Source organism: Belonocnema kinseyi, chromosome 9 (genome assembly GCF_010883055.1).
Source record: "Belonocnema kinseyi isolate 2016_QV_RU_SX_M_011 chromosome 9, B_treatae_v1, whole genome shotgun sequence".
NCBI classification, from domain to species: Eukaryota; Metazoa; Arthropoda; class Insecta; order Hymenoptera; family Cynipidae; genus Belonocnema; species Belonocnema kinseyi.
The window spans coordinates 47,355,039-47,368,364 of NC_046665.1; the positions used below are offsets into that span (position 1 = coordinate 47,355,039).

Genomic DNA, 13,326 nt, shown 5'->3' on the forward strand with positions numbered 1-13,326 from the left:
TCGAATATAACCCAATTTTATTTAACAATACTTACATACTCTCTTTATTTTCTTCACTTCAATAAACTCTACTTTAAAGCACTCTTGAGTCTAATTTCTCCCTCTTAAAATATATCTTCACTCATTTCACAAGAAGTGCCATTTTGGAAGTATCCACTGGATACAAAATAACTTTCCAGCGGCTGCTTCGCCTCGAAATTTGTCTGGTTCGTTTTCTGCATTGCTTTCGATTTTGCTTTGTGCATCTCGGTGAATATTCGCTTTCGTTTTTCCTTCTTCTTCAGCTTCGCCTTTTCCATATGTTTCTTTATTTTACAATGCTGCAATTAATCCTCGAAATTAATTTAAACTTTTTTTTAACAGAAAATTAAGAAAAAAGTTGACAACATTACATTTTTGTATAATTTCACGGTGTCGAAAGTTTCCTTGCATGTTTTGCAAGTAGCCTTTTCGTAAAAAAGATTCCCTGTAATAACTTTTTGTGACGACGACGCTGTTCCTGACACAACTTCAGCTTCCGACTCCGCATTTTGCCATCCACCTAAAAGTAAAGCAAAAACCTTAGAAAGTTTTAAAAAAATATTTGTCTTAGAATTAAACCGATCAAGGCAAATTAAATACTTACCATTGGTGGTTTCAATTATGTCACTACTTATAATAACTATCTAAATTATTTTACAAAATAGTAACACTAGAAAGCAGTTAATGAAATCCAATAGAGAAATCCAAAGGTGAATTAATAGTGCATTTCAAAGTAGAACAAAAAAATGAAAAACAAAATTCTGGGTGATTGTGACAAGTCATTTGATTTATTCACACGAACAATGGAACTTCTAGTCCCTAACATGAGAATCGCGAACAAGCGTGAACAAATTTGAAACGTTAGGTAAATAAATCCTCGGTCTGAGACAAAAACAAATAATAAATAAAAACGAAACAACGAACAAGTAATAAATATTCACAAAACATCTGAGAACTTCACAACACCGAAAATTATTAACTACAATCGAAGCGATTTGCGCTTAAAGAACGTAAATATGAAAAACAAACGTAAGTAGAAATGTAAGGCATGCGAAAGTGAAAAAAATCAAGCCATAAACTAAAACAATAACATCCTTCTGAACCATATTATCTACATAATGCGATCGTCTAGTTCTAAAACCAAGTGCAGTGTTTTTTACACCAGGGGTCTTATTACCTCTTAGTGCTTTCTTTTTGTGTCGGTTTCCTGAAATAAAAATAAAAAGGTATTGAAATATTTTCATTAAATAGATATATTTTTTTTAATAAATAGAAAAATGATTTTTGTTTAAAACGCGAACTGTGAACTATTTGAAGAAATTGAAGAAACGATTACCATTTAAATGCGTATGGAGTTGCTGTAGCGAATTAAGACGGACGTTGCACACATTGCACTGAAGTCCATTTGTTTCTGCGTCCTTCGTAAAGGCCACCTTCGATTCATCTAAGGTTGCCATTATCGTCCTTGTCCTAATCTATTTGGAGACAAAACTGGATGAGTCTCAATGGAGTTTAGGTTTCAGTGAGTATCTTAAGAGGGGTTCACCACTCTACTTTTAAGTGTTCATCAGATTTCAAAAGATTTCAAACATTTCATCAAGATTTTGATGATTTCGCAAAGATTTTTAAAAAGATTTTATATATTTCGTTAAGACTTTAAAGGTTTCAATCAAATTTTCAAATATTTCTCAAAGATTAGAAACCCTTAAAAGATTTAATGATTTTACACCGATTTCAAAGATGTGAACAGATTTTTAATATTTCGTTAAGATTTCAGCAATTTTTTAAAGATTACAACAATTTAAAAGATTATACATAGATTCAAAAGATTTCACAAAGATTTCAAAATATTTCACAATGATTTTAACGGTTTCACAAAGACTAGTACCAGGGTGACCACTCAAACTTTGAAAAAAAACCACTCTATTTCCCGGTAAAAATGTTCATTTTTTCTGACGACCTTTAAGCGTTTATTTCAATACTAATTGCTTTATTATATAAAATTTGAAAAAGTTAGGTATTTTTAAACTTCAAGGTAAAATAGATAAAGTAGATAATTGTAAAAGTTTTTTCAGACTAAACAGCCCAAAATTACCTCAAAATAGGGCAAATTTGATGATTTTTCAAGAAAATAGAGTATTAAATTATAATAAATAACATTAATGTAGGCATCATATTCCTAAGATTTCGAGTCGAAATATATTGCATTTTTAACAAAATTGGGAATTTATGACAAAATTACCAAAAGTTACCGAATTTGTAAATTACTGAAAGTAATCTTGCTCAAAGAGCATCAATTGCGCAGCAGCTAGAAAAAGTATTTTTATATCTGTCTTTTTACCACGCTTTTGGAATTGGTCACTTTCCTCCTGCTGTGCATGCCACAAAAAATGAACATTTCGTGTATGCGTTACAAAAGGTCGATTTTTTTAGAAAAATCTGATTTTAAGACCCTAAACGATACATTTTTAACTAAAAGGTTAATTTTAAACAAAAACAGATGAATTTTTATCAAAATAGTTGAGTTTTCTAGCAAAAAATAATTCTTTTTAACATTTGATTTTGAATCCCGAAAAGATGAATTTTCAACAAAAAAGTTAATTTCCCACCAAATGGTTGAATTTTCAAGCTGAGAAGACGAAAATTCAATCAAATGATCGAATAATTTTCAAACAAAAAGGATTAAACTTCAAGCAAAAATGGTTGCATTTTAAACCAAATATTTGACCTTTTAGACCAAAAAGGCAAGTATTTTAGAAGACCCTTGAATTTTCTACCATAAAATGAATTATTTTTAAAATCAATTTCATTAAATTAATTTTCTATTCACAAAAACGAATTTTCAACAAGATAGTTCATTTTTTACCAAACAGTAGAATTTTTAATCGAGAGAGAGATAAATTCTGAACCCAAAATACAATAGTAGACTTTTAAAATAAAAAGACTTAACTTTCTACCACAAATATGACTTTTTAAGAAAATAGTTGAGTTTTCAACCAATTAAATCAACTTTTAACCAAATAGTAGAATTTATAACCAAAAGAGATTAATTAGGGACCAAAAATATGATACTAGACTTTTCAATTCCAAAAATACTTAACTGCAACCATAAAAGTTGACGTTACTGACACAAGATGAACTTTTGGTCCAAAAGAATGAATTTTTAGTCCAAAAGGGCGAATTTTCTATCTAAAAATACAAATATTCAATAAAAGAGTTGAATTTGCCACCAACAAAGATGGATTTTTAACAAAATAGTTGAATCCTCAACAAAATAATTAAACTTTCAATCAAACTGTATGATCTTTTAAGAGATCAATTCTGAACGAAAAATATAATCGTAGACTTTTTAAAGAAAAAACAATTCACTTTCTACCAAGAAAGACGACTACTTTTATGCCAAAAGATAAATTTTTAATCCAGAAGAACTATATTTTCCAACAAAGAAAACAAATGTACAAATAAAACAGCTGAATATTTGACTAAGAATTATGAATTGTGAACCAAAAATATAATAGTAGACATTTCAATTAAAAAAAGTTAATTTTCAACCAAAAATAGTTGAATTTTCTTACTGGGTTCTATTGATTCAGATCCTATTCCAGTGAAATATATATATTGATCTCCGATATTTTAACGCAGACGGTTGGTAACACCGAGACAAATTCGAAACACACTATTTTTCGATGTGTGAGACAGTACTTTTGCAGATTTAAAAAGAAATCTGAAAAATTTCCGGTTTTCAAAAAAATGGCCAGCTATTTCCCGATGTTCTAAATAGTCTAATTTGTAGGCTAATTTCTGGCAAGTGGCCACCCTGTGTACGCTTAAAGACTTAATTTCAAAAGTGATCAACCACACAGTATCTTAGGATTTTTATTGAATGATTAAAAATTGATGGATAGAACTGGATTTAAATACCTGCTTGGCATGGCGAGCACCTTGCAAATGTGCTTCTAATACTGCGTGGCTTGTAAACGAGAGATCACAATCATCACAACGATAAAAGGGTTTTTTAGTGGGCAAGTTGCCCATTATGTTGTCGACCACAGCCTTCGTAACTGGGTCGTTGAGAGGTTGATTGTTGCTGACCTGAACGAGGTTTTTATTTCCAGCATGTTGATTTTCCGAAGGCTGGCTGACTGTCCCATTTAGCATGGAATGATCGAAAGATTTGGTTTTTGGGGATTCATCCACCATCAATTGCTGCGAAATAACCTTCAGCGATTCCGTCATGATGGGAGTTGAATTAAATTACTGAAACAAAAGACAAGATTTTTCACTCGTTGATTGTCTTCCAAGTTTTTGAGGTATAATTAAAAGCAACTTAAAATACTATCCTTCAAATTAATATTTTCTATTTTTCTAATGATATAATATATTTTTGTCAACGAGTGGGTGAAATCGCATTTTGTCCACGGCATTGGAAAAACTATTTTCCTTAATACAAAACTCCAAATTATACCATATGATGCACGAATAGGGTTTGGAAAAAAAGATTTTTAATTTGGAGTTTTAAAAAAAAATTATTTACATTATGGGTCAGAACATTTTCAATTCTAAATTCTTATTTGTTTTAAGATCGAATTAAATATAATTTCTCATGAATAATTTTATACAACGAAATCGGAGTATGATAAAAATCACAATTCAAAATTAAATTTCCAAACCACCTCCTTTCCGGCTCAGTAGAGAAATACACAACAAAGGAAAAAGAGTGACAAAATTCTTTTTTTTTTGTAATCAGGATCAGGGTTGGTATTTGTTGTCTAATAATAAAATTCTACCATATTGTTAACAAAAGTATTAAGGGCATGTGAACTTAGAAAATTGTCGATTTTACCAGTTTTAGGTTCCCCCGGATTTTTTTCTAGAATAATAAATATTTTGTCTTAAAAATTTGGGAAATGATAGCGAACATGCTAACGGACGTCCCCACACACTTTTTTGTAGGTTAATTAAAAAAAGTTTTAATTTAGCAAAATGTGATTAAGGGCATGTGATACTTACAGTTTCCCCGGTTTTTTCCCCACAATAATGAAAATGTTTTAAGAACTTAATTCGGAGATGCTATAAAATGTCATAACGGACGTCCCCGGACTCTTTTTTAAGGGATATAATAACAAAAAAATTTATTGTGCTAAATCAAAATTTTATGCATATGTATTATTTTGAGGTTACCTCGTTTTTCATCTCTCCCTTTCCGATAATCTGGAAATTATTTATGAAATAAACTTTTCTGATTGCCTGCAAACAAGGTTAGTTCCAGGAGATTAGTTACTATGTTTATTTGTAAGTCCAAAGTTTTCGGCCAAAAATATTGTGTAGTTTGGAAGTAACGCTCGGGTGAATTGTAACACACATAAATCTCGAAATATACACGCACGTTGTTAGCAATATCAAACATTTTTTGATAAAAATACGCAAAAAAGTGTGTGGGGAAGTCCGTTAGCATGTTCGCTATCATTTCCCAGATTTTGAAGGCAAAATAATTCTTATCCTAGAAAAAAAGCCGGGGGAATCTGACACTTAAAAAATCGATACTATTTCCTAAGCGCTATGCAAATTAATCACATTTTGCTAAATTAAAACTTTTTTGAATTAACCCACAAAATAAGTGTATGGGGACGTCCGTTAGCATGTTCGCTATTATTTCCCAAATTTTTAAGACAAAATATTTATTATTCTAGAAAAAAAGCCGGGGAAACCTAAAACTGGTTAAATCGACAATTTTCTAAGTATCACATGCCCTTAATTTGCATAGCGTTTAGGAAACAGTATCGATTCTTTCAGTGTTAGATTCCCCCGGCTTTTTCCAAGGATAAGAAATATTTTCCCTTAAAAATCTGGGAAATCATAGCCAACATGCTAACGGACGTCCCCGCACACTTTTTTTGTTTTTTTAATCAAAATTTTTTTGATATTGCTAACAACGTGCGTGTATATTACTATATTTCGAGGTTATGTGTGGTACAATTCACCCGAACGTTACTTCCAAACTACACTAACTAATCTCCCGTAACTAACCTTGTTTGCAGCCAATCAAAAAAAGTTTATTTCATCAATAATTTCCAGATTATCGGAAAGGCAGAGATGAAAAACGACGTAACCTCAAAATAATGCATTTGCATAAAATTTTTATTTAGCACGATAAATTTTTTTGTTATTATCCCTCAAAAAAGAGTCTGGGGACGTCCGTTATGATATTTTATAGCATCTCCGAATTCAGTTTTTAAAAATGTTTCACATGCCCTTAAGCACCTACGAGTTTTTCATAGCTTTCAAAATTAGTTCAACAGATTTTGGAATTCTTACAATTATCTTTAATTGCTTAAAATAAATTGTCTCCTACTTTTTGAGAAACAAAATTCTTTTATTAATAGAGATTTGAGTGAAAATCATGGCTTTTACAGCTCTTTTTAAAACTTATTACTTACTTTGGACTAATTATCTAAAATTTGAGTAAAATTTTAATATATAGAAAGATTTGATAATTTCTTGAGAAAACTTACAAATATAAAAATTATTTTTCATTCTGTTAAATAACCCACAACAAATCTTGAAATGGCAACATTTATCTGAGCATCTTTCTGAAATTTGAAGTCCTGGAGATAAATTTTATAAAAATCACTGCTGAAAAGAATCCTTAATTATAATAAGAATCTTCATTCAATATGAAATTTGAAATGGTTAAATTGTAAACTATTGGACTTGAAGCTTATCAAATTTATTGCTCGACTATAAATAGGAGTTTCAATTAAAAATCAAACCAACAATTCAAAAACAATATTTTCAATTTGATATCAATCTCTGTTACTAAAATATGAAATTCATCAACTTTCAAGGATTTCGAATTGAAATCATTCAATTTTGTATTATTTTTTCAGCATTTTATCATTTCAGATAAATATTTAAAGTATAATGTTATTTTAAATCATCAATTAGTGGATATAAATCTCGGTTTGAATCTCACGTTTATAAGAATGGGAACTCATTAGTACTTGCACTATTTTATTATAAAAACCAAATTGAACAAAAGTGGAAAATTGACTAGTAATTATAACATTTATTACTCTAAACCAATCCATAAATTTATCCATCTAAATGTTAAATGTGTTTATAGATAGCTTCCTAACCTCCCATTCACTGAATTGACAAAACAACAATATCGCTAACAATGCAGACTATATAATCACAACAATTACCTTCTCAGAATCAACTGTTTGCAAACACTGACCTATGAGATTCATGACCTATGAAAAAAAGCTGTCAAAGTCAAATCGATTACTACATAGGTAAACAAAATTCACGAGAGTCCATATATGTTTGTATCACAAAGAACATGATATTTTCTCAAATCCTTTTTTCTATGAAAAATTATACTAAAAAAATTGACTCACCAATTCGACAAGAGCTAAAAATGATCCATCTAACCCTGATTTTCCATGGAATGAAAGGAGAAAACTGAATGAGTGGCCGAATCGGCTCCGTCCGCTCAGCCGTTTCTCTCAATGGAGACGTACCCACATGCGAAATAAAGTCGATTGCAGAGAACAGAGTTAAAGCGACGAATGTTGACAATTACTCTAATTAAATATTAGTATTATTAAGGCCACATTTTTTTAACTTGGTAAAAAATGCTCCTTGAATTATTGAGCGCTTCAAACCCTTCGAACCGCTGATGGAAAATCGGAAATTGTATTGGACAATAATTCTCCGCACTACCGCAGTGACGAACTAGGGGGCGCACTCATTCGCGCGGGGCGGGAACAGTACTTTAAAAAATTTAAACTAATTTTTCTGTAAATATACCGATTGTTTTGATGTAAAATTTACTTTTATCATTCCCGAAGTAAACCATTAATCTAAAAAAAATGTACTATGGACGCACACCGATGGCCATACACTACTACTAAATGCATGGGACAAAGAAATATAATTCCGAAGAAGATTTTTTAATCAGAATTAGGGTCGATTATATTTATTTTTGTTCCGAAATTAATTTAAAGAAAATAGGTTTTTATATTTTGTACCAGATTGACTCGCCGCATAGTGGGGAAAAAGTACATTTTTTGGTTCAAAATACGATTCCGGCTAAACCTGTGGACCGATATGGATGTTTTTTTAAAGCTGATAAAATTTCGAAGAAAGTGTTCGAGTCTGATTTTTAATTTAGTTTTTGAATTTGTTTCATAAATAAATAAATATGACGAAAAAAATTGCAATTTTTTCTATTTGACGTTCCCGGTGCTCATCAATAATAGGAAAATTGTTGTAATCGCCAACGTTTCAAACACTAAGAAATATTGCTGAAAATTACATTTCGTTCTGTAACTTTTTCCTATGATTCTTGTGGAAAAATTACACGCTTCTTGTAAATTGACAGTGCTAATAAAGGAATTTTACCATAAATGAATGAAATTCACAATGAACGTGTAATTTTCCCACAACAACCATAGGACTATAAAAATGCCAATGATTTTTGTGGGAATTTTAAACTAAAGTGCAACTGAAATAAAAATATAATTTTAGAACGTTTATGTAAGCTCCAAACGATTACTGTAATTTCACACGAGGAGTGTAATACGTTTTACAGCAGCGATGTAAATTTCCATAATCCTTGTAATTCCGCTGTTGAACGCTTGATGGCTTTTGATAACCTGCGAGGCCTGCGAGTGAATTCAGTTCAAGATTGTGGAAAATTTTAGCGGCATTCGGATACACTGTAAAAAGGTTCATGTAATTTTACCACAAAGATCATAGGACATAAAAATAGGAGTGATTACTGTGGGAAATTTACCAAAATTAGGTAGAAATAACACGATAGTGTAAAATCGCACACAGATGGTAAAAAGCAGTTTTGGAACAATGTAATTTTACATCCGCCTTGTGAAATTACAGTGACACTGTAAAACGCCGCATGTAAAAGGTTGCGCATGTGTAATGCCCAGCCCGGGTATTTTGAATCGCTTAACGTATATTTTAATTAAATCGAATCGTAAGAATAAAGAGATATATAAATAAAAGGAGTCATTTTTTTATTAGGCAGAAAAATTAAAGTTTTTGTTTGGTTTGCTGTTACAAAACAAATACGCATTAAATAAGGTTATGGTCAGTGGGCGAAATAGGCGTATCCTAATTTATATCAACTGCTGACTAAACAGCCATAACCTTCACAAAAATATTTTTTTTCCCAAGCATACTAAACATGTGAACAAATTTATTTAAGTAAAACACATTGCGCTTTGTCTTTGTGATGCGCTCAACCAAGCACAATCCACGACTTTAATTCTAAAATATTTCCGAGATATATTACATTTATATTATATTTAGTATAATATTAAAAGGATTATGGAATTTTACATCACTGCTGTAAAACGTATTGCACTCCTCGTGTAAAATTACACTGATCGTTGGAAGCTTACAGAAACGTTGTGAAATTACATTTTTATTTCAGTTACACTTTAGTGTAAAATTCCCACAAAAATCACTGGTATTTTTATGTCCTATGATTGTTGTGGGAAAATAACACGTTTATTGTAAATTTCATTAATTTATGGTTAAATTCCTTTAATAATAACGGTCAATTTACAAGAAACTTGTAATTTTCCCACAACAATCATAGGAAAAACTTACAGAACGAAATATAATTTTCAGCAATATTTTTTACATTGTATATTTTAGAATTGAAATCGTGGATTGTGCTGGGTTGAGCGCATCACAAAGGCAAAGCGTCATGTTTTTACTTAAATAAATTTTTTCGCATGTTTAGCATGCTTACGAAAAAAAATAATTTTGAAGGTTACGGCTATTTAGAGAGCAGTTGATATAAATTAGGATGCGCCTATTTGGCCTACTGACCATAACCTTGTTTGATGCGTATTTGTTTCGTAACAGCAAACCAAACGAAAATTTTATTTTTTTTACCTGATAAAAACATGAGTCGTTTTATTTATATATCTTATTATTCTCACGATTCGATTTAATTAAAACATACATTAAGCGATTTATAATACTCGGGCTGGTCAATGCGCATGCGCAAACGTTTACAAGCGGCGTTTTACAGCGACGCTGTAAGTTCACAAGGCGAATGTAAAATTCCATTCTTCCAAAACTGCTTTTTACCATCTGTGTGCGATTTTACACTAGCGTGTTTGTTCTACCTACTTTTGGTAAATTTCCCACAGTAATCACTGGTATTTTTATGTCCTAAGATCTTTGTGGTAAAATTACATGAAACATCATATAAAGATATTTCATCATGATATAATAAACAAAACAAAACTGTATAAACAAATTTTTCGTTGAAAATGTGTTTTCTATCATTTTCAATAATTTAACGTTTTTTTTAAGTTATATTGACAGAAATTTGAATGAAAACAATATTTTAATCAAAAAAATTTCTCTCAGGTCTATTCTTGTTAATATTATAAGCGAATTTAATAAGAAAATGCATTATTCAAGCATTTGTCATCAGAAAAATTATTTTTTTTTCTATGTAAATTATAAAAAATTAGGAACCTCATGATAATTTCAGAAAAATTTATAATCTGTTGATAAATTTTATGATTTTTTCAACAAATTTAATAAACAAATACATTATTTGGCCATTTGTCGGTGGGAAAACTAGTTTTTTTCAATGTCAGTCCTTTTAATAGGGTACTTTACGATAATTTCAGTAACATTAATAATTAGTTGATTAATTTTATGTTTTTGTTGAACAAATTTAATTTAAAAATGCATTATTCGGGCATTTTCAAACGTAAAAACTCGTTTTTTTCAAAGTCAGTACTTTAAATTAAAAAAAAAATTCTTTTTTTTTCATTTAGTACTTACAGTTGGCCAACATGAGAGGGTTTGAATGCAAGGAATGATTGAACAATACATTTAATAATTGCTGTAAATAAATTCTATAACATATGAAAATACGGGACACTCATATGTCTGAAGAAAGTTTCTCTTACAGAGTTAATAAGCTAATTCGCATACATTATGGTACTCGGCTCCACCAAGACATTATCTTATCTGACACTCCCTGAACCAAATGTTTATGACCGAAGGAACTGAATGGAGCCTCTAAAAAGTACCCGTAAAGAACCCATTGGGTCCCCATTCGGTTCCTTTTTAAAAAACTAAAAAAAACAGCAAAATCAACTTTCAAATTGTTGAAATTCGGATTCTACGTTAAAATTCACTATAGAAGGTCATGGAAGAATCGCAATACTTTTTTTTGCAACGTAAAAAGTAAAAAAAAAAAAAGACGTATAACGCCTGTTGACTGCTACACTTCAAACAGTCAACAGGCGTTGTAGATCTTATATATTTTTTAAACTTTTTACCGCAGAAAAAAAAGTATTGTAAATACTCCGTGAATTTCCAATAGAAAATTTAATATAGAATCCGAATTTCAGCAGTTTAAAAATTGATTTTGCTTTTTTTGAGTTTTTTAAAAAGGAACCGAATGGGTACCCAATGGGGTCTTTACGGGTACTTTGTAGAGGCTCCATTCGGTTCCTTCGGTCTGCGAGGGAGATCAGAAATGATTAAATTGATGATTTATTATTATTTTAATCAAATGATTAGTCACGCAAAAAAGAACTTTAGACTATAGCCTCAGTTATTTTCTTATATATCCTTCTCTCTCATTCCTCTATCTCTACATAGAGAAAATCGCTGAGGATAAGTTTAAAATTCTTTTTTCTTATTTGTCCATTAATAATTTGATTAAAATAATAATTTCTTATCAATTGAATAATTTGTTATCTTTTAATTTAAGTTTTGGCCCTTGCCCATAGCCAGAATTAACAATATTCATTTTTGTGAAGATACCATATAATATTGACTGCAAATTTTACTAAATTTACAACCAAACAAGATTTTTGTTTAAATATACATTATAATGGAATTCAGATTAATTAAATTAGAAATTGAGATATGCCTGAGATAGGACTGATTCATTGTCCTACTGAATTCAGGTTATTCGATCCGAGACGAAACATAAAAAACATCATTTTTATTTATTTTTTATTTTTGAAGGCTATATTGTGTAGTTCTTGGGTAGTATTGAAGTTAAAATTTGGCTTTTCTCTTCTCGAAAAAATTATATCGATCAATATAATTCCTCAGCGATTTTTGAATAAAAAAATTAATTTCAGAACAAAAATAAATATTATCGACTGTAATTCCAATTGAAAAATCTTCTTCGCCATCGTGATACCGTGGTCAATTAAAAGCGATCTTTCAAAAAACCAGAATAGATGGCATCTAACCAAAAATATCTTCGACGGGACTCTTTTGCTTATTTAATATCTCTGCAAAAGTTGATTTTTTCCCATAAGTAAATTTGAGCAATATTTTTAATTTTTCAAAAGGCTATTTAATTAAATACAGTGAACCCTAGAGTGAGTGCCGGTTTTGGGGCTGACCTTGGACCTAAATTCCCACAGTGATCCCAGATCTGAAACGATACGTGGTCCAATACCACAAAGGAATAATAAGGAGACCTAACTCCGTTCGCCCATTTGGCAATAGAAACATTGCCGTAAGTTATACGCACATTACAGGAAGATCTTAGATTTGAGTACGCGGGTGCGCAGTTGTCCTCTTCCTATACATGGAAAAGTGTGCGAGTGAGAAAGTTTGTCAAATTGACGTAAGTTGAGAGGTTCTGTTTGTTTGTTTTGATGCAAGTGTCAGAAATGTGTTCTAAGTCATGAGGTGTCAAGTTCCGGGTTGTGGACGAAGTTACACGCCGAAGAAGGCAAATACATTTCGGAAAGGACATTCCAAAGCCTTGAACATATTTAAACGAGCGACCTGCAACTTTAAAGTTTAAATATATCTACCTGAGTGCCTCCGGAGAATTTCTCAGAACTGCGCACCTGCGCACTCAAATCTAAGATCTTCCTGTAATGTGCGTATCTCTTACGGTAATGTTTCTATTGCCAGTTTCAGATGGCTTCCCACTAGCAGTTGGGTCTCCTTATTATTCCTTCGTGTCCAATACTATCACAGGTCTATGTTCGTCTGAATATAGTAGGAGACGATGTAAATGACTGGTTTGCGCGCGCAACCCATTTCCCCTCTTCTGAATTTGAAAACACGAAGGTGCACGATTGCCGGTCGGAACACTTCGGTGGTTCTATTTATATCTCTATCTGCTTTAAAATAAAATGAAGAGATTGGGATTTTAATTTTTTCAGATTTCGATGCTGGCGATTCTCATGATTTGAATACTTCGTGCGTCTTTTTATATGCGTATAATTCGAAAGTACGTTATTTAAAGTATAAAATATAAATTATATA

General features: G+C 31.0%; 1 protein-coding gene across 1 annotated transcript; it reads right to left on the minus strand.

The window, feature by feature from the left end:
• Nucleotides 1-2: 2 nt before the first annotated feature.
• On the minus strand, nucleotides 3-7,741 carry LOC117179834 (zinc finger protein 346-like). Its single transcript, XM_033371980.1, has 6 exons — nucleotides 7,422-7,741; nucleotides 3,943-4,278; nucleotides 1,358-1,496; nucleotides 1,199-1,228; nucleotides 393-541; nucleotides 3-320 (listed from the first exon to the last, which is right to left on the minus strand). The coding sequence occupies exons 2-6, from the start codon at nucleotides 4,255-4,257 to the stop codon at nucleotides 105-107; spliced, it is 849 nt and encodes a 282-aa protein (XP_033227871.1). The 5' UTR covers nucleotides 4,258-4,278; nucleotides 7,422-7,741; the 3' UTR covers nucleotides 3-104.
• Between the last annotated feature and the right edge of the window lie 5,585 nt (nucleotides 7,742-13,326).

Bases quoted from the DNA above. Each gene is read 5' to 3' on its own strand.
- LOC117179834 (XM_033371980.1), bottom strand. From the start codon at position 4,257: ATGACGGAATCGCTGAAGGTTATTTCGCAGCAATTGATGGTGGATGAA. The intron at 1,497-3,942 runs GTATTTAAATCC...GTCTCCAAATAG, and splicing joins GTGCTCGCCATGCCAAGCAG to ATTAGGACAAGGACGATAAT. The intron at 321-392 runs GTAATGTTGTCA...GATTAATTGCAG, and splicing joins CCGTGAAATTATACAAAAAT to CATTGTAAAATAAAGAAACA.